The sequence below is a fragment of the Cydia splendana genome, chromosome Z (genome assembly GCF_910591565.1).
Source record: "Cydia splendana chromosome Z, ilCydSple1.2, whole genome shotgun sequence".
NCBI lineage: Eukaryota > Metazoa > Arthropoda > Insecta > Lepidoptera > Tortricidae > Cydia > Cydia splendana.
In genome coordinates, this window is record NC_085987.1 from 43,946,902 (window position 1) to 43,968,620 (window position 21,719).

The following is a 21,719-nucleotide window of genomic DNA, read 5'->3' on the forward strand; positions in this document are numbered from 1 at the left end:
TCTCTGGGAAAACGCGCATTTTTGAGTTTTTATATGTTTTCTGAGCAAAGCTCGGTCTCCCTCATATTGGTGTGTTATGTTATGTCACATTGAAAATTTCCAATTCAGACAACGTCGACATTTTTCCTCCGAGGCCTCAACCTTGTCTAGTCTAGCTTATATGGAAATAAGAACTGACATCAAAGCACTTTTGCCGAACGATATAAGTCCTAGACGCAAATACTTCTCGTTACTGAGTCTAGTACCGTGTGGTCTCTGCGGGAGATTTCATATTGTGTCGAGAAATAAGCAGTGCCGTTGCCGAGAAAACTTTATAAAGATCTATAAGTACTGACAATTAATGCAGTTTATTAAGTGTTGAGTGTCGTTTATATACATACCAATGAGTTATGTTTGTAAAATTATCTAAAAATGTTGTGATCATGATATTTAGGCCATGTCCTTGACGGTCATTTAAACGAGTTGATTGGTTTTCACACTGAGGAGTGAAATGGAGGCAAAAATTACGTAAATAAGGTGACTGAATTCGTCTTCAGAAACGGTGCCGATCTATAATTATGTTGCAATGATTATTAATAATACAACAAACTTTGTAGTCCTAGTGGCGTGAGTTACCTACCCGTATTAAATAAATTCCACATAAGTTAAGTAAGTTAAGAATAAATTAAATTATCATGGTTTAATGATAAAAACAAAGAAAGAAATAAACAAACATAATAAAACTTATAAACCTACAGATAAAAAATTTGGGCCAGATCGCTGTCAACGGGCAAGGTGCCCAGAAGGCTGGCCGTATTTCCCCTGGTTTAATGAATTATGTACCAAAATGTTAAATATTGCTTGGCTTTCTATGTGTTTTAATTTGAGGCCGTCGGTATTAATGTGGTGCGTGTGAAGTGTATCCAAGCTACAGGCTATGTGCCGACACCTTGTTTTGTCGATACCACCACCCTTTTCACACCCTTCAAAATCAGTCAAAATTTAAACTGTGACGACCTTGTATTGCAAAACGTGAGCTCCTAAATACAAACAATAAAATGAAGGCGAATAAGTACGTATAAGTATATATTTCTCATTAGAAATATGTAGTTGAATTTAATGATCAATTGTGATAATTATTTTATAATCAAGTGTTTTTAAATTCAGTAAGGTGTAATAAATAGATCAGTTTAGGCAGCATTTTAATTAGAACGTGTACGAAATTGAGTCATTTAATAATACTGTATTTTAAATACGGGTGTATGTTAGAGTCATTGGCTTCCAAAGTGGTGTCAAACAGATCTAAATCCTTGGAATTAAATTCAAGAATGTTTTATCTACTTACCTAGTTAGAGCTTAAAGTACAAGCTAGTTGTCCTAGAACTGCTAAGTCGCGTGTTGATGCTTAAAGTGGATAATGAAAGACGCTTATAATTTGGGTTGGCGATTTGTAATGATAAAAGTTTTTAGGGATGTTGACAACGAATCTTGTGTTTATTTTGTTTAAAATGTTGAAGTTCAAAATTCAATTTAAGGGTTATGATTACGACAAAGAATGTTATAGAAAAAATGCTAATGCTCTGTTACGGACGTATAAACTTGTATTTATTTTAATAAAATGCTTTAGCGTAATCCATAATTTCTCGGTTTTCTTTGTTCATAAGTTTTGAAAAAAAAACCAAGTAAAACACAAACACAAACCAAAAACATTGATAGTAAATTAAATTCCTCAAAAAGTAAATATTATACAAAAAAAACTAAAATTATTTTCAAATAATACAACTTCTCTTAATACCACGGAGTATCACAATTTCATAAACAGTTCTTGACCTTTCATATGGAATATCGTGGGTTCAAACCTCATTTGTGATGTATAGAGCAGAAAAAACGTTCTCGAAAAAAATGCCTAAACATTCATAATTTAAAGATGAACATAAATTCGTTTAGGATCCTTATCATACATAGATAGACAAGTGGTTAAATCGCGATTTAAAACACAATGTTCGTCCAAAGAATGCACCTAAACGCTGCGGAGAAGGCGCAAGCACGCGAGCACTTTGAAAACCAACTGCGGACCGCTTTCGCCAGGTGCGACCCGGATGAGGATGAAGATGATTCTGAGGTAATACATGCACTTTAACTACCTATACAGCCTAATCAGGTGACCTAAATGAGAGAACTGCGAACTGCCGAGGAGGTACGAGGTAGAAACCGATACATTAATTTCATTTAGGCATGTTACTGTATCCTTACCACGTGTTTGACACTGACATATTCGCTAGCGACCGCGTAAACTAACTCACAATGCATCTCCCTCGTACTGACATTAGTGCAAGCGAGATGCACTCGGTTTGAGTTGACGAAGTCGCTAGCGTTTAACGCCGCGTAAAACTCATGGTAAAGGTACTGGTGACGTAAGTTCGGACCACTTTCGCCAAGTGCGGCCTTGATGAAGATGAATATGACTTCGAAGCAGGTATTTATCAGTTATACCATCACGTTAATTTTCTGTAGGTATGTTACTGGTGGCCTAAACGAGAGAGCAGTACGAGCACCGACTACGAAGTGCCTTCGCGAGATGTGAGCTGGATGAAGATGACTCCTTAACTTATTAGGTCATTGGCGACTTGAACGAGAGGCGACTATATGTGAGGGTCACTGAGAATCAACTGCGGACTACCTTCGTCAGGTACCTTGGAATCAACTGCAAACCGTTTTCGTCAGGTGCGACCTTGGAATCAACTGCAAACCGTCTTCGTCAGGTGCGACCTTGGAATCAACTGCAAACCGTCTTCGTCAGGTGATCTTGGAATCAACTGCAAATCGTCTCCGTCAGGTGCGACCTTGGAATCAATTGCAAACCGTCTTCGTCAGGTGCGACCTCGATGAAAATGAAGATGACTTCAAATCAGTTATACCTACACGTTACTTACACGTTAAATAGAAGCGACTTAACTGATGGTTCACCATGAGCCACAAAATAAAAATTCGTGTTCACTTGCATGCGAGGTTTTATATATCGTCTTTATGGGTGTCAATCAACGACAATGAAACGCTAACGTTAAAGGTGGTTCTTTGTAAATCCCACACGCAACGCCCATGATTTCACTCTTTTAACGTATCTTATTATTCGAGGGTTTCAAGGCACGAGAGGCAAACAAACTTTGCTGCAGATTGTAATGTGGGGCGTTCGGGTAGTAATGAATACTAAGAAGTCTGCTGAATACTGAACATCTTTATTAAGTAAATTCGTGCTTATATACTAGTGGCCTACGTGAGTGGCATTTAGGTGACCTTTACATAAAAATGTAATTAGAATTATTGTTCATTTTAATAAATATATTTTCTATTTCTTAAATGTCACCTTAAATGTCACGTGACGTGTTGACCCTAATACTCACCACGTCATGTGCCTACTCACCGTACAAGATTGTAATACAAGATTTCATTCACCTTTCCACCGCGCGAAAAATAATAGTTGTGAAAAATGGGTCACACTAAAAATAAGAGTTGTGAAAAATGTTTCACAACTATTATTTTTCGCGCGGTGGACTGGCTGGCCGCATTGCCCCTCTGGATTATTAATTTTGATTAGCATTGGCTTTAATGGCAAGCAATTACACTGGGCACCCTACCCAGTGATTACGTCTTAGATCGAATCTTTTTTGAAGTGAAAACTTCTTTAGCGGCGCTGGGCACTTTTTGAGGTGGGGAAAAAATGATAAACTCGAGACAGCGTAACGCGATCACGTGACCGTAACGTTTAGATGGCCACTCATTTAGATGGCATTGAAATAAATAAAGAAAATCTCAATGACATTACATGAAAAAGGTTCTAATCTTGTACATTCACCTGCAATAATATGTTGCACAACGAAGGCCGCAAAAATATCTGACACGATCGTATTTGTAGAGCCATAAGAGCGTGTCACATATTTTTGCGGCCTTCGAAGAGTAACATATTATTGCAGGTGACTGTACGGGTTGAAATACGAGGATCTCACAGTTACATTCTAACTTTATATCACTCAAATATAATTCAATAAAGCTACATCTTGATGAAATCGCTAATAAAATTGAACTCTAGTACTGGTGAATAAAACTCAAAATATCAAGACCAAATATATTTAGATGCGAGGTCTGCAAGGTAACTTTACAATTTCTATTCGAATTTTAAACAATTAACGCTACAAATTTGAATTTCGAATTTTAAACAAGCTCACTGACCAGCAATTTCGGAAGTAAAGTTTTTCAATAGAAAGGAGGATGGGTCAATTATACATAGTGCTGCAGACATTTTGGACTAGTCATTGAGTTTTCACTTCTGTCGGCACTCCCGGAGTGCAACCCGTTGTTTTTTTTTTCCTAGCCTATTTGAGTGTCCCACTGCTGGGCAAAGGGTTCTCCCCTTAATCTCCACGACTCCCGATTTGGTGCTTCCTCCGGCCAGTTATTCAGGAAGCTGTCCAGGTCATCTCGCCATCAAATCTTTTATATAAAACAAATTAAATTTAAGTGTTTTTATTAAATTATGAAGGATGAAATACGGGAGTTGGGTAAAAAGGTTAACGTACTGGACGGGTGGTATTCTAGTCTAGACTTTCCTTTCAGATGGTCTACGTTCAACATGTTGCCTCTCTGTCGCCCGTGTAAATACGTACGTAAGTGTGACAGAGAGACAACACGTCGAACATGGTTCGCGGTAGGCCCTCTGGTTAGATTACCGATTGCGATTCTTCAACACTTTTCGTTGTTTTTAATGAATGGTCCATTTAAGGTGGTGGTAATAGTGCTCGACATGCTAATGCCCAATAGATGACACCCTGCTGTCACCTATATTGACAATGACTTAAGTTTCAAGATGACATGTACTGGGACCGCGTCGAGCACCAGTACCTACCACCATCTCTTCCTCTTATTTTATGTTTTTAGGGTTCCGTACCCAAAGGGTAAAACGGGACCCTATTACTAAGACTCCGCTGTCCGTCCGTCCGTCGTCTGTCACCCGGCTGTATCTCGTGATCTGTGATAGCTAGACAGCTGAAATTATCACAGATGATGTATTTCTGTTGCCGCTATAACAACAAATACTAAAAACAGAACAAAATAAAGATTTAAGTGGGGCTCCCATACAACAAACGTGATTTTTGTTCGAAGTTAAGCAACGTCGGGCGGGGTCAGTACTTGGATGGGTGACCGTTTTTATAGATAATGGTACGGAACCCTTCGTGTGCGAGTCCGACTCGCAGTTGCCCGGTTTTTTTAACAATTGCTCACTTTTCGCCCTTATCCCCGAACTTGACAAACATGTTACAAACCAACGTATGCTCTCGAAGGCCTGTCACCCCGTAGGGCTAAGATGGTCGGCTCTTTATCATTTGTCACCATGCCAGTCACGTTCTAACAAATATGTAAGTGCGAAAGTGACGCATGGCATGACAGGTGATAAAAATGCGACCATGATGCCGCTTCTGGAGGTCACATATCCAACTTTTTACGGCTTTCGTGCAAAGTGCCACTATATCCAGTGACAGCCACGAATCGTATATGTGGAATAATAAACTACACCCGCAGCGATAGATAGTTTTACCGAGTATGGTTTCGTTTAGTCTTAGAAATACTTTCGCACGCACTAAACGGCTTTTTTGAAGTGAAAACTTCTTAAGCGGCGCTGTGCAGTTTTTGTGATGGGGAAAAAATGTTAAACTCGCGACAGGTCACGTGACCGACAGATTCGACACATTGAAAATTCGTAAGACGGACACGTGACCTGATCGAAAAACTGTTATGTCATTGAGTTTTCACTTCGGCCGGCACTCCTGGAGTGCAACCCGTTGTTTTTTTAAATCGAAAATAGGAGTGTTAGTACCTATTGTACCATCGCCCGCTCTGTTAACTGTACATCGGTGGACATTATGCCTTTTGTATAGGTCCACCGGTGTACAGTCGACGTCAAAAATATGTTTACACTTTTGCAACTTACTCCTTTGTTATAAGGCGAAAAGTGTAAACATATCTTTGACGTAGATAGACTGTACAGTTTTGCTGTTTGTACCGACCTATGCTAATCTAATTTATTTTTAATGCTTTTTCACATATCATGCGTTAATGAAAGCCGGTTCTAATAAGTTTTTCTATCATCGGGCCTTGAACTGAATGTGGAAGTTGTATTTTCTTTAAAAGTTTGTGTTGAAGATTGTTCGAAATGGATTTTATAATGGTGGGGAAGGCTATAAGCAGTTTTGTAAGTACATAAATGTGATTTTAAATATAAAATAAGTGTTCTCGTTAATGTTTATTTCTTAACTAAAATAACACATTAATCTTAACATAAAACTAATTAAGGCTTATCGATTTCACTGGTGACCGAAGAGCTGGCAGCTTTCTCGCTCAACGTATTAGCTTCGCAATACAGCGGGGAAATGCTGCCAGCGTCCTCGGCACCATGCCAAAGGGGCCCAATTTCTTAGACGTATTTTTATTTTATTTTATTTTATTTTATTTTATTTAGTATTAGTTTTTAGTTTTAATTTAGTTTTATTTTATAGATAAGTTAGTTTATTTTATTATTAAAAACTAAACTTAAATATAAATATAAACTTTTTTTTTTCTTTAGCCTATTAGTGTGTCCCACTGCTGGGCAAAGGCCTCCCCTCTTATAAACTAAATATGTATAAAATAAATTACCTACTGAAGCCCGTCCCAGGCTGCCCCCGACGCAAAGGTGCCCATCACGCTCGCTTGTAAAAGCGTTAAATAAACAGATGTTCAGTCGCCGTGTTTAGTGAATAAGATTTTCTTTTAATCTATGTGGTGCAGTATGTAGATCGTTTTTGCAAGTAATGTTTTTCTATTCTATTCTATTCCATCTGATTTTTCGGAGCAGCCAAGGCGTTCACAAATATTTCAACACGCCATTATACGGTCTTTGACTGTATTTAAAATAAATGATTTTATACCATGGAAGAAATAAAGCACCAGAAGATTAATAGAGAAACGTAGACAGCAGTTATTCTTAGACACAATTTCTATTATAAAGAGTAGGTAATTTGATTGTGTTTCATTCGTTTCAACAGTTCGAAAAAAGAAACTGATTTGACTAGTAGTCAAATACCCTATTTGTGGAAGGTAGAGGTACTTTACTTCTATTGAAAGTATTGAACTTTTATATTTCACAATCATACGTCTGTCAAATCTAATAAACCGCTGATAATCGTTTTATTTCCAATTTCATAGAAAAACCGCAAATCAACGTACAGGTTAGCCATTTAGCACACGTATAATACTAGATGTCAAAACAAATTTTTTGACCCGCAGTTCTTAAAAAAATTTCCCTTGGGACCGAGTCATTCTTTTTTTTTATGGAAAAAATAATAATTTGAAAACCTATCGTGTGTGGTATTATATGAAAGGGCTTTTTGAGGCGATTCTAAAAATATACCACATCATTACATTTCAGCCATTATTTTAAATTAAAACAATAATCATTTTCAAAACATACCAAGTTTGGGCTCCTCCAGATACGATATGGCTGATTTTTTTTTTGTACAATATACCACAAATGATACTTGATATCCTCATATCTAACCCTAATAAAGCAATTTTGAAAATTATTTCAACTATTGAAATATCTTCCATTAGGGTGGTTCACGTTTGTATGGGAAAAATTCAAACTCTAGTTAGAAGAAGCGGCACCCCCTCATTTTGTTACACTTGTTATGTTGACAAAATACGCCAAGTTTTGTAATCTTATCTCAACTACAAGGGGGTGCTACAACACTTTGAAATTTTTCAAAGTTGTATGAAATCCAAAAAAAAAAGTATTTATTATTCAGAATTTTATTTAAGTATCTGGTTTCACACTATTTGCACATGTGATTTATAAGTTTTTGAGTAGAAAAACATTTTTATTTCTATTTTTTATAATGTTTCAAAAGTAAGATTTTTATTTTTTTTTAAGATTTTTATGTAAGTAGTGGTTTTCACATTATTTGAAAGTGTGATTTAAAAGTTATTAAGTAAAAAAATATTTTTATTTCTAGTTTTTATGATTTTTTTAGGTGAAATTCAAAAAATCTTACTTTTGAAAAATTATAAAAAATAGAAATAAAAATGTTTTTCTACTTAAAAACTTATAAATCACATGTGCAAATAGTGTGAAATCAGATACTCAAATAAAATTCTGAATAATAAAAACTTTTTTTTTTTGGATTTCATACAACTATGAAAAATTTCAAAGTGTTGTAGCACCCCCTTGTAGTTGAGATAAAATTACGAAACTTGGTGTATTTTATCAGCATAATAAGTGTAACAAAATAAGGGGGTGCCCCGTAGGACAATAAAAAAAAATGTTTTTTGAACCACCCTAATCTTCCATGTTTTACATTATTAACTAGAGTCACACACAACCAGTGAACGTACATTTTCCAGCATTTTTGGTGCAGCGAAGTGTTGTTAACGAAATTGGTAAATAATTTCAACCCTAATGATTAATTAGCGTTAATTACGTTAATATTAACCTTAATTTACCATTTCAGTTGAAATTATCTATACCAATTCCGTTAACACCACTCTGCTGTACCAAAAATGCTGGAAAATGTACGATCACTGCACACAGCACATCTTTTTCGCTATCTGGACATATATGGCACCCTGGCACTCTAGTTAATAATGTAAAACATGGAAGATATTTCGATTAGTTGAAATTACCCCGCAGTCGAAAATGCCCCGCTGCACCATACCTATAATAAGTAATAACAATGATAAGAACGGCCCGATTCGAGCAATAGGAACGATACCATACGAAAAAACGTAACTTTCGACACTGACAGATCGGTATCGTACCGCTGTGACTTCCTACAAGCATAGTTCGAATCGGGCCGCAAGTCTCGGCGGGTGCCTTATGGCGGTTGGCGCTTACGCTATTATTAACGCCGCTCCAATATTATTGCGGCCGCCATAAGGTACCTTTTGCCGTGGATCGTCACATATCTTTACTATTTCCTATCTAGTGAATCTCTAATTCATTTCCCGAATCGCGCCATCTGTCTAATCTTCGTGTTTAACAATACAAATTGAAGCGCTACGTTATTCGTAGCACTGGCTACGTCGCTACGCTTTGGTCTACGACATAATGGTAAACATCATTACATTTTACATCAAGAAAATGTAACTTTAATTAGAAAATTACGCTCTACCCTTGACCGTATCACATTCGCGAGAGTTCAACCGCCTTATGACTACATCTTATTAAATATTAATGCAGGTAATCATGAAATCAGCTCTTTCAGTCTTTAAAAAGACGTTGCACTCTTTCTGTTTAACGTTAAACGGCAGAGGTTAAAAAGAGACAAACATACGGTTGCAAGTGCATGTATGCATTGAATGTGGATTACTCTTGCTGTCTTATAGTTTCCTGGTTGTTGGTAGGTACTATCCCCGCTCGTGCCTCGTGTAAGATTGTTAAGTTTTGGAAACTATTGTGCCAAAATTGAGCTACATGATATTTACGGCGTGGGCGTACATTGAATCCTGAACAAAGCGAAGGATTCTATAATATTCTATAATTGAATCCCGAGCGTAGCGCGGGAAACTGAATAGGAATCCTAAGCGTAGTGAGGGATTCAAGTGTTTTAGCGTCCTAATTTATGAGTCATGACTATTTCAAATTTAAGTAGTTCTCGAGATTCGAAAGACAGGCGGACAGACAGAGTCGCACCATAACGGTTCCTTTTGTACCTTACGCCTTTCAAACAAACAACTTTTATAGAGAATCGATGCAAATTATATTTACAGTACATATGGTCCTATTTTCCCGCACTAGTGCGTAGAATAGCACTTTTCGTTTCGAATTTCCTCTTTTCCGCACTTGTATCGTAAATAACTATTTTAAAACTATCCTTTTGATTGGCAATACTGCATATGGTTTTCTTAATTGTTTCTTAAGTGCTAAGCGAATTCAAATAAGTTTAATAACAGACATTGTATGCACTCACACACCTAAATTTAACCCGCACACAATATACAGTGTACAGATGTACTTTATACCGTAAAATGGGGTGAGTAGGGTCAAAACTGAAATTCAAACCTCGATAACATTTTATTTTTACATATGAAAACTGAATGGTGTATTGTATATAATAAGTGTTCCGGACGTTTGTATTTTAGTTTTTATTTTATTTTGGGTAGTTCCATTTCATAACTTTGACGATAAAGAGGAAAACCCACCCCACCCCGTAGTGCCTCGTATTTGGGGTGAGAGGGGTTTTCATACAAAGGTGATTTTGGAAGATTGTTGGATAGATTTTTTTTATTATGCGTATTACTATAGCTCCATTTTAAATTGGAATACATTATTTTTGTAGCACCTCTCCCCGCGAAACCTACTCAGTCTACTCACCCCGTTTTACGGTAATTGTTTTCCATCGTATTTTCTCGGAAACGTTAAGTATTTGTCATGCTACCTCAGTCAACGTCAGTACTTTTTGTACCGAGACTGACTGAAATAGCAAGTCACGTTCGTATTACGTTTCCGTTAAAAATACGCTGGAAATAATTATCCACTACATCTCTATAGCTTTTACTTATACAATTTTCTCCAATAGCAAACCTTTTCTACTTCCACAATAGCCAGGGTACATCCTCCTGAAAATGCAGGTGCAACGGAAGTACATCCGTCCCGCTTGCACCCATAAATCAATCATTTGTATAACGCAGGACATCTAGGTATCAAGATTGTTTTACTAATACTTTAGTCATATTAAACGAAATAGAACCTTACTTCTATATACATATGGTTGAATCTTTAAGAGAATAATGCAGTTCAAGCTAAAATATGCCCTAATTTGTAAGACTTGTGGTCTATATTCCATTGTGAACGGAACTAAGACATGGTTCTTTGGGCGTTATGCGATCCTGGTAAAATAGTTTTCGACGGGCGTTTATTGGGAAAGTGAAAATTGGAAATAATAGGGAATATTACTACAATGTTTTGCCGCCAGAGTGCAGCACTAATTTGTTTAGTAAACCATAGAGTAATTTATACATACTAGAAGTTTTTACTATGACATTGATCCAAGGCGGTTTGTTTACAGGTGGCCTACCGCGAAACGCGAAAATCGAAATTTCGTTATCTGCCTCTCTATCGATCGAATATGCAAGAGTGATAAAGAGGCAGACACCGAACTTGGAATGTCGTGTTTCACGGTAGGGCATGTGATTGAGTTAGTGACGCCCTCTACGCAGAGTTTTGCGTAATATTCCCTATTAATCGATCGGTTTTATTAAATTATTACTCGTTCATAAAGGGCTATTTCTAGGCTAATATTTTGTGGTATTATCACACTGTCGCATGCCAAGTCGGTGCCTATAGAGTTAGCTATGTCTGTGGCTATGTACTTATCTCAAAATCTCTACTAGAGTTAGACCAAAATAAGTCTGCAACGATTTTGATAGCACACGTAGTGCAAGTGTTATTTGAACGTCAAACTTCTCTGAAATTATGACGTGTAAATAACACTTGCACTGCGTATGCTATCAAAATCGTTGCAGACTTTTCTTGGTCTAACTCTAAAAAGTAGTGACGATTTTTATACGAGTAGACTACTTTTCTTTCTAATGATTAAACTTCAGATAAGTCTGAGTACTATACTTTTATGATTATGGCATGTTTATGACATTATGACGTATTGTCAGAAAATTGTCAAACCCGTGATCGATTCAGAGCTTAGAGCATTTAATAACTGGAGTCGCCTTTAAGAGCTTACCCCTCTTGCACAATTGTGCAATCGTTTGTATGGACTGACATGACTATTTAAGTAAATCACCATTCCGCAGGGGGATAGTTTGTAATTATTTATTTTAAGATTAGTTTTATTTATTTTTAGATTTCGTTTTTAAGTTTTGTAGGTTAGCTATTTAATTTTGTTTTGTTTCTAGTATCTGTATATATTACATTATATTAAGTTTGTATGCACTAATAAATCAGTATATAAGTAAGTTTTAAACTACACGTCATTGAGACAAATAAAACCACCACAAAGGTGCAATTGCATTGCTATATTTCTAACAGTTACGTACAAACAGGTACAAACTGTCGGCAGACTGTTTAGTACAGAAAATGATAGCCATGACGTCTCCAGTTACTAAATGCCCTAAGATTCAGAGTTGTTTTGTGCACGGTCAGCCAAGAAAGTGGTCTATCATCTGATTGATAGAGTCGAAAAGTGGTAGACCACTTTCTGGGCTGACTGTACCTACAATTTATGCTTTTGTAATATTTTTGAAATGAAAGTTATAAGTTACATTGATTAACAGGATTGTGCTCAAGTATGTATTTGGAAAGTAAAACTCCCTCTAACAACGAAACCACGCCGAAACGTATCACTTTCAACCCGCTACATAGATAAACAATAAGTAAACTTTTAAACCATGAGAAATAAAAAAGTATATTTATTGTTTTCTTCGATGTGATAGTACTGGCATTTCATAGCATTAAAAGTATCATAATCACTACACCTTATAAAACAAAGTCCCCGCTGCGTCTGTCTGTTTGTGCGTTTGTTTGTATGTTCGCGATAAACTCAAAAACTACTGAACGGATTTTCATGCGGTTTTCACCTATCAATAAAGTGATTCTTGAAGAAGGTTTATATGTATAATTTGTTAACCCGTGCGAAGCCGGGGCGGGTCGCTAGTTCAGGTATAAAGTAAATAACTTTACCAATATTGGATTAAAGGGCAAATTGGTGTAAATAAGAACAATAATTAACCCTTTACCAGGCTAAGGGATATATATTTCCCACAAACGGCACTTCAAACACGTGTTCTATTTTCGATGAGTAAGACTGACATTCGATTGTCATTTTTGAAATGTCAGCCTGGTAAAGGGTTAACAAAAATTTTGCAAAGTTAAAAAGAATAATTATCTAAATTAAGCCGTCCTATGCTATATCCTATTTATAAACCCTATACATTAACTCAAATTAAAACTCAATTAATTCCAAGCTATTGCGTGCGACAACAAGCAAGTGCGACTCCGTACCACCCCCTTTAATGACACCCCCACTTGTCTGTCCGTTCACTTTGCATATTACTACTATATTTGAACCTTTGTTACCTGATAGTTCGCGTTGGACGCCGGCCGAGGATCGTCCTGGCTTCACTAAACTTAATAAGGCTAATTTTATAGGATTCGGACAAATACTTTCTGACTTTTTATTACAATTATAAACATCTATGTCGTAAAGACAGAGGAATAACTTACTTAATTATTATTTGATACTTTTAATTAGTACGAGTAGGTACAAAATTTGGGTCTAACGTAAATAGTTGATATGTGCTGGGTCATTTTCTAACTTGGTGCAGATTGAGTTAACATAACAATTATACATTTTAAGTACCGGTCTATATTCTTAGTAACAAATTACAATAATAATACAATTAGGTACATAATTATTTAGTTATGTGCATCAAGTCATCACACCACTCGTCTGTTGCTGGATTCAATAAAATGAAGGCACATTTAAAATTTTCTAACGTAACTCTAAATGTTATTACAGTTGTCATTTTTCTATTACCTCAATAACTGAAGTGATTAATTAGTGATAATATGTCTACATATTACTCTGAGATTTGTGGTGGATATCAGTTGGCTGTGATAGCTATTACAATTACCGTTAGTTAGCTACCAGTAGCTTGGCAGTCGAATATGTTCGTGGCCGGTTTGAAAGCGGGATCTAGTGAGGAAGAGGAGGAAGATGTTATGGACATTTTGCAGGTCTGATAAATACGCAAAAACACATTATTTAAGTTTGAAATTTGGATATAAGAGTGTGGTAACTGCCATTGTATTTTTGACTTGTTGACTTTTAATTTAAGTAAATATTTTAAAATCATTTTATAAAATCCCTTATCGTTATCGCGGGAGCAAATATAAGAAGCCTGTCAAAGAACACATGTAACAGGACCTCTGTTTTGTAAAAGTGGAATATACTGCCTACACATTTAAACCTCTAAGAGGTTCTTCATATCTAGCATAAAGTTTTCGCTGGAAAAGGTCAATTAATCTCGTATTTCACTATGTAAACCTGTAAGTCAACGTGTCAACTTGAAAAATAAGTCACATTGGTGTTCAATTATTTATATCAGTATTTATTTCTGAAAGTATTTTATGTGATTTTAGTAATAGATTAACAAAATTTTATCTAAATTCGATTCTGCTACATTTTGAGCCCATAGGTACATACAAAGAGTAAAGTAAGTAATATAGGTAGGTACATACATATATGTAAACGTTACTCGATAGGAATGTCACTTCTGCTATTATTTATCTTTACTACTGTCAAATCGTTGTTGCTCCTGCGATAACGACGTATGCTTATATGTGTTGCATATATGTATGTGTGCCCACGCACACACCCACCGCGCTAACTTACGAATACACGTCAGTACGCTAACAGCAAGCAGTAGTTTCCCTTATCTCATCCCCACGTATGTATCAATATCACCTATTAAATGTAAATAATAAGAATAACTAAATTGTACAGATTTGGTGGTTGGTCTTATTGTAACACCTTCAGTTTTGGGTACTTATACCAGTAGACCGTGATGTCCGTGATGATCTTCCTCTCCTGAGAGCGTTTTTACATTGTCCGATCCGATATCGTATCGGACAATGTGAAAACTTTGTCGGAAGCCGGTGTTGCTCGAAGGTGAAAACGCTCTACCTGTCTGACTTGGAGTAGGCTTTAACCCATTGAACGCCACGCTGTCGTGCGCGGCGCGGCAATCTGAACCTTGTCGGTAAATAGAAAAAGATTCCACAGGGGTTAATGAATCATCTTCCTTTGATTCGCGAAAACACATAATAATTTATATTCAGCTGTTCAAAGTATCTATTATTTTACTATGGTATGTTTTTCTAGAAAAGAAGAGAAGAATGCGAGCGCAAAGCAAGGAGGGGGGAGATGGACCCCAGGCTGGAGTTCACCTTCCAACTCCTCATCGATGGCACGGGGCTCCCGCGGCACGCCATCATGGACCACGTCTTCGAGGGGAACATGGTGAGCTGGTGGTCCACGGGAAGTAGGTATAGAGTAAGGCGCAGGAGTGCAGGAGTTCACCTTCCAACTCTTGCACGACTGTAACTAAGTATACATTAATCCTATGTAGTTCTAGTAAACCGCGTGAATGTTAGTGACGGCTTGCGCCCGAGATTCAACACTGTGTCGATTTTAAACTCGAGGGAGACCCTTGCGTTTCTGGCAGCCTGGTACATGCGGTGCTACCTAGTACTGAGAAAAAACAGAGCTGTCAACTGCGCAAATTTTATTGTGACATAATGTTTTCATATCACCTGTTCGAAAAAGGGCTATTTTCCCTGTTAGGAGGGATCAAAATGGCACTTTTCTATTCTAGGCCGACCAAGTAAAAACGTAAACAAATAGGGTACCTTCCACACATGTAAAGTACCAAGGCTAATAAGAAAAGATAAACCTCCTACTGGAAAATAAACTATGGTTTTTCAGCTGGACGACATCAACCAGCTGTTCCTCCCGCACATGCGCAACAAGCTGCTCTGGTACTACCAGGACGTGGAGGAAGTGGTAGAACGCGCGCCGGTCGAAGGTAACTTTAGTACTCCTGGTGTTAATTTCCTCAGTACTGAGGCTGATTCCTTGTTAAACTTTCCCTTTAAATGATTTTTCGGTGACATACAAGGAGTCGTATAAGTTTGTTATTGAGAATATTGTATATCTATTTACTCCATCGGGTTGGGCAGCGTTCCCTCGACCTCTCCAATCACAACAAGTCAACGGCTATATTTACTTACCAAGCAACTTTTGTATACTCTGTTATGTAAGGGAAATATATAGATCACTCAACAACTTTTACTACAGGACCAACGCCAAGATAACGAAAAAATAGCTTTTCTATGGACAACATAGACATCTGATTGGCTTAAATGTATGGAACAAGCATTTTGTTTTGTCGTTTTAGAAAATAATGTTGTTAAAAAAATTTCGCCTTGTACTAGGTACCTGAATCGGACTGTTAATACCTTATATCCCAACCTTTACCTGTTGCATCATGTGCTATTTACGTCCTAATGAAAGGAAATTTATGATTACAGGCACAAAGCCCCGTCAACAGGGACAGGGTAGACAGCCGCCGCCGCAAGTCACAATGAAAAGGAAATTGTTCCTGTCCGACGGATGGGACGTCAAGTTCACAGGCGTCTGCATATACATGTTTCGGATTAATGTCAGTAAACAACTGCCTGAGGAGGGTTTCCACAAGGATCTGTGAGTAGATCATAGATAAATATAGTAAGATAGTGCTCACTCCATACATCAGTTTTGTCAGTTTTAGTACCAAAACGACTGTTATTTTAGCAGTCGACATCTAGCATCGAGTAGCAGAATTATAAAAAATAAATAAATAAATAAATATTGGGGACATCTTACACAGATCAAACCTAGCCCCAAACTAAGCAAGGCTTGTACTATGGGTACTAGGCGACGATACACATACTTGTATAGATAAATACATACTTATATACATAGAAAACAACCATGACTCAGGAACAAATATTAGTGTTCATCACACAAATAAATGCCCTTACTGGGATTCGAACCCAGGACCATCGGCTTAGCAGACAGGGTCACTATCCACTAGACCAGACCGGTCGTCAACTATCAGTACCACTACTTGATACTAGAATTCTCTAGTTACTAGCGACTCACGAAAATTGTATTGAACAACAATTTACAACTAATATTAAAAGCAGAAGGAGTTGAAAATAGAGTCCGGTTAATCCGGTTATTGTATTAGCTGAAAATTGTCGAGCTCTAGACTTTTCGGTCGTCGGAACATCTATTGTCAAGTAGCAGTACTGATAATTCCGCTACTCGATGCTAGATGTCGACTGCGAATATAATAGTCGTTTTGGTACCAAAACTGATGTATGGAGTGAGCACTCTATGTATTTTTTTCTCAACGTTACTATAGTTATTTGTTTTACAAGGGGGCAAAGTTGTTGTTTAACCGCTCGTGATAATATTGATACCCGAGCAAGAGAAAGTTTCCAAAATTAAACCACGAGTGTAGCGAGTGGTTCGAAAAATGGAATATTGAGCGTTGCGAGGGTTTCAAAGCACGAGGGTTAAACAAAATTTGCCCCCGAGTGAAACACAAAATTTTTCACCATACCAACCCGAAGCAAATATAAAATATAAAGTCATTTCCGAACCGTTAGTAGAAAAGAGTGGCAAACAATTTAAATATCGCGCCTTTTTTTACTGACAGACTTGTTTGACCGGCTATATAAACTATTTTCTTCAGATTCTGCGGCATCCTGAATGCCGAGAAGGTGGGTCTAGTGACAGCGATCGAGCGCATAGTGGAGTACGTTTACATGAGTGCGCTCGCGCACCCTAGCGCGGACGGCGACGAGGACGAGACCAGGTTCCCCATCGTCAAGAACCAGCTGCTGCCGGGGCTGAGGTCGTTCTGCTCCGCTCTCAAAGGTAACAACACTCCTGATTCAGTGGACCATATATCTTGGTAATAGGGTTGTGAATTGCCAGTCAACAGTGGAGCGCGCGTGTACTTGAGCGCGAGACCAGATTTCCCGTCGTCGAGAACCAGCTGCTGCCGGGGCTGAGGTCGACTTGCACATGCGACTAAAGAAAGATGTATGTGTAGTCCCCAACCCGCATAGGGCCGCGTGGGGTAGTCTATAGTTGGGGTCTATAGTTAGCCCAATCCCTCTTGTGCATGAGGTCTGTGCCCAGCAGCAGTGGGACGTACAGTCGACGTCAAATATATGTTTACACTTTTGCACAATTTGCACTTTTGAACAAATTGCTACTCCTTTGTACCTAATAAGGCGAAAAATGTAAACATATTAAAAAATATTGTTTACGTATATACGCTGAATTACCTAAAGTGTCATTCTATGGAACTTGCTAACTATGTAAACAAAAGTCACTAGTAAATTGACATTCCGAGACAATTTTAATATGGCGGTTTGTTTACATAGTTAGCAAGCTTCGGAGTGGTCATTAACAGGCGTTCCCTTCTGTCGAAAATAGGCGGCCAATGGTCAACCACATGTCAACCACATGTATGGACTGATGTTTATCTGACATGGCTATTTTGACGTTACGTATACATTTGATGTGCTCCTCTCCCGCAAAAAACGGCAGACTATTTTGTACCGAAAATTATAGACATGGCGTCTCCGTTGGTTATATCCTCTAAGTTAGCAAGTTCCATAGAATGACACTTTAGGTAATACAGCGTATATACGTAAATAATATTTTTTTATATGTTTACATTTTTCGAGACTTTATTATTTTGTCTTCAAGCATCTGTGTGTACCTACACACACATGCAGAAGTTACTTCACTTTCGTTTTAAGTTTCTTTCATAAGCATAATATTATGAAATATTCAAGGCTTCTTATTTTCCTGAACTCCTAGTAAAGAAATATAAAAATAGCCGGCATTTGAAACGATTGCGTGACTTTAATGTGATTAAATGGAATCGATATTGATGAACTCAAATGAACTGCACTTTTAATTCGCGCTGAAATACTCGTATAACATCCACGCGATCATTTGCCAAATACTAACCGCAAATATGTTTACCATGAATATATTTTATAAAAAGTAACTAACGTAACATGTGTACAATATTATAGAGTTAGACCAAGAAAAGTCTGCAGCTATTTTGATAGCTCACGCAGTGCAAGTGTTACCTATTTAAACGTCATAATTTCATAGAAGTTTGACGTTTGAAATAACACTTGCACTGCGCGGGCTATCAAAATCTCTGCAGACTTTTCTTAGTCTAACTCTAACAAACCTAATTAGTGAATTCGTCCGAACTCTGCTTGTAAACATGTAATTTTTGCCTTATTAACATGAAACTCTGCAATGAATTTAATGCTAAAAAACTGCAAATATTATAAACTTGGAATGGATTGTTGTAAAAAACTATTATGTATTTACTTATTATTAATGCAACTTGCAGTATGCGAGGACGTGTGCGGGCAAGTGAACCTGTTCGAAGACGGGCAGTCTCACATGGCGACCGTGACAGACCACGTGCAGCTCAAAGAGATGACCAGGAACCCCAACACTATTACCGTGTTAGAGGAGCGGGTCAACGAGTGGGTCAAGAAAGTTATGGAGGTAGGTTCATGGCCTTTAATTTTGTAAAGTTAAGAGCTCATACCATATTTTTTAAATTTGTATCATTTTGTGAAGCTCGGTTCTCTGTACAAACGTAGTCAATCAAATAATCATTTATTCCAGACATAAGCCCATATTATTTGTTAGATACAATAAAATTAATCTTAATATGCTAATGTTAGTAAGTACACATTAAATTAGAAATAATAATAATAAAAAGCGGCCAAGTGTGAGTCGGACTCGCCCATGAAGGGTTCCGTAGCAGCAAGTAACATAATAAAATTGCGGTTTACGATTTATGACGTATTAAAAAAAATTCGTACATCATATTTTTTTTTAGTTTTATCATTCTCTTATTTTAGAAGTTACAGGGTTGGGGGGGGGGGGGGGGGGGACACTTTTTACCACTTTGGAAGTGTCTCTCGCGCAAACTATTCAGTTTAGAAAAAAAAAATATTAGAAACCTCAATATCATTTTTGCAGACCTATCCATAGATACCCCACACGTATGGGTTTGATGAAAAAAAATTTTTGAGTTTCAGTTTTAAGGGCTTGTGCACAAATCACGAAATCACGCGAAGTTCAATACCCCTATTGTGGGGGTCACGAAAAAATCACGACAGATCACGTTGGGGGAGGGGGGGCAGAAGGAGACCTCACGTGTATTTTTCTACAGTGAACGAAACTAAGAAAAAATACCTACCACATAAGTAGGAAGATACTCTTTCTCGGTTTCGTTAAACATAAATCTTCACTTCGCACTTCAATTCAAAATAGCGAGTCTATTTTACGAAATTTTGGAGCGCCTGGCGAAATTTTTGACCGGTCGGATAAAAAAAAATACACGTGAGGTTATGTGGAGGAGGGGGGTAATCAAAAATCTCACCAAGGGGAGGGGGGGTCAAAAACTAGTCGAAAACACCTCGCGTGATTTGTGCACAACCCGTTTAGTATGGGGAACCCACAAAATTTATTGTTTTTTTTTCTATTTTTGTATGAAAATCTTAATGCGGTTTACAGAATACATCTACTTACCAAGTTTCAACAGTATAGTTCTTATAGTTTCGGAAAAAAGTGGCTGTGACATACGGATGGACAGACAGACAGACAGACATGACGAATCCATAAGGGTTCCGTTTTTTGCCATTGGGCTACGGAACCTCTATTTCTCAAATCTTCTTCTTCTTCTTTCCCTTTTCCCACTTTAGGTGGGGTCGGCTCTCCTAATTAATTTACGCCAGGCACTTCTGTCCTGGATTGTCGTTATGTCTACCTTGGCATGCTTTATTGTTCGGGTCATGTTTGTCCACCAGGTGCCGGGCGGGCGCCCTCTACCGCGTTTTATATTTCGGGCAATTCCAGCGCCTTACGAACCATATTGTCATCGTCTCTTCGCATAACGTGTCCGTACCATCTTAGTCGACTTTCTGTTATTTTTTCAGGTGTTGGAGCTACCTTGAAACTACCTCTTACAAGTTCGTTTCTAATTTTATCTAGTCTAGTAACACCCCCCGACCATCTCAACATTTTCATTTCATTTACATGTATTTTCTGTTCATGACTTTGTTTGACAGTCCAACATTCGGCGCCGTATAGTAAAGCAGGTCTTATTGCAGTCTTGTATACCTTTCCCTTAGTTTTGATTGGCATTAGAGGGTCACACATGATTCCTGTTAAGCTTCTCCATTTTTGCCACCCCATGTTTACTCTGTGCGCTACGTCTGCATCGATGTTTGCGTCTGCTGTCATCAATGAGCCCAGGTATTTAAACTGTGTCACTTTTGGTACAGGTGTTCCATCGGGGTAGCTGCCCTATAATTTGGGTTTGGATCGTACAGACATTCCATGTGTTCAGTTTTTGACTTGCTGACGCGGAGACCGTATTTTTCGAGGGCTGTCATCCAATCCGATAGGTCATTCTGGAGTTGTGTAGGCGTCTTGGCCACTAAAGCAACATCATCCGCATATAGCAGACTCCATGGTAGCGGAGCTTGAACATCTTTTGTTAGATAGTCCATGACCAGGTTAAAGAGTAACGGGCTTAAAGCCGATCCCTGGTGTACTCCTACTTTGACTTCAAAGCTGTCGCTCAAACCAGCTGGGCTTTTTACCCGAGTTTTGATCCCTGAGATTTTGATCCGGGTACATTTTGGTCTCTTAATGCTTGCCACACAAGTCTCATCGGCACTCGGTCAAACGCCTTCTCTAAGTCAATGAATATGAAATGGAGGTTCTTTTTATTCAGTCTATGTTTTTCCATTAGTATCCTTACTGTCTGGATTGCATCTGTCGTGGATTTGGAAGGAATAAAGCCGAATTGGTTTGGTGATATTGATGTTAATAATTGTATTCTCTGGTTGAGTACACGCTCCCATATTTTGAGGGTGTGGGATGTTAATTTTATTCCTCGATAGTTTCCGCACTGGGTCACTTCTCCCTTGTTCTTGTAGAACGGCACTAGGAGGCTTTTTCGCCAGGAGTCTGGTATCTCTGATGTTCTTAAAATGAGACAGAACAGCTTTGTTAGCCATTCGATACCCA

General features: G+C 37.8%; 2 protein-coding genes and 1 long non-coding RNA gene across 3 annotated transcripts in view; 2 read left to right on the forward strand and 1 right to left on the reverse strand.

The window, feature by feature from the left end:
* The window catches only part of LOC134804157 (uncharacterized), a 460,972-nt gene that overhangs the window by 292,834 nt on the left and 146,419 nt on the right, over window positions 1-21,719 (reverse strand). The gene's annotated exons all lie outside the window — the stretch shown is intronic.
* Window positions 15,495-16,287, forward strand: LOC134805145 (dynein axonemal heavy chain 5-like). The gene is made up of 2 exons (XM_063778447.1): window positions 15,495-15,606; window positions 16,112-16,287. Exons 1-2 carry the CDS (start codon window positions 15,495-15,497, stop codon window positions 16,285-16,287), a joined length of 288 nt encoding a protein of 95 aa, XP_063634517.1.
* Window positions 17,396-21,719, forward strand: part of LOC134805146 (dynein axonemal heavy chain 5-like) — a 30,207-nt gene continuing 25,883 nt past the window's right edge. The window contains exons 1-2 of the mRNA XM_063778448.1: window positions 17,396-17,507; window positions 19,018-19,178. Of these exons, the coding sequence (XP_063634518.1) occupies window positions 17,396-17,507; window positions 19,018-19,178 (273 nt within the window). The remainder of the gene's footprint in view (window positions 17,508-19,017; window positions 19,179-21,719) is intronic.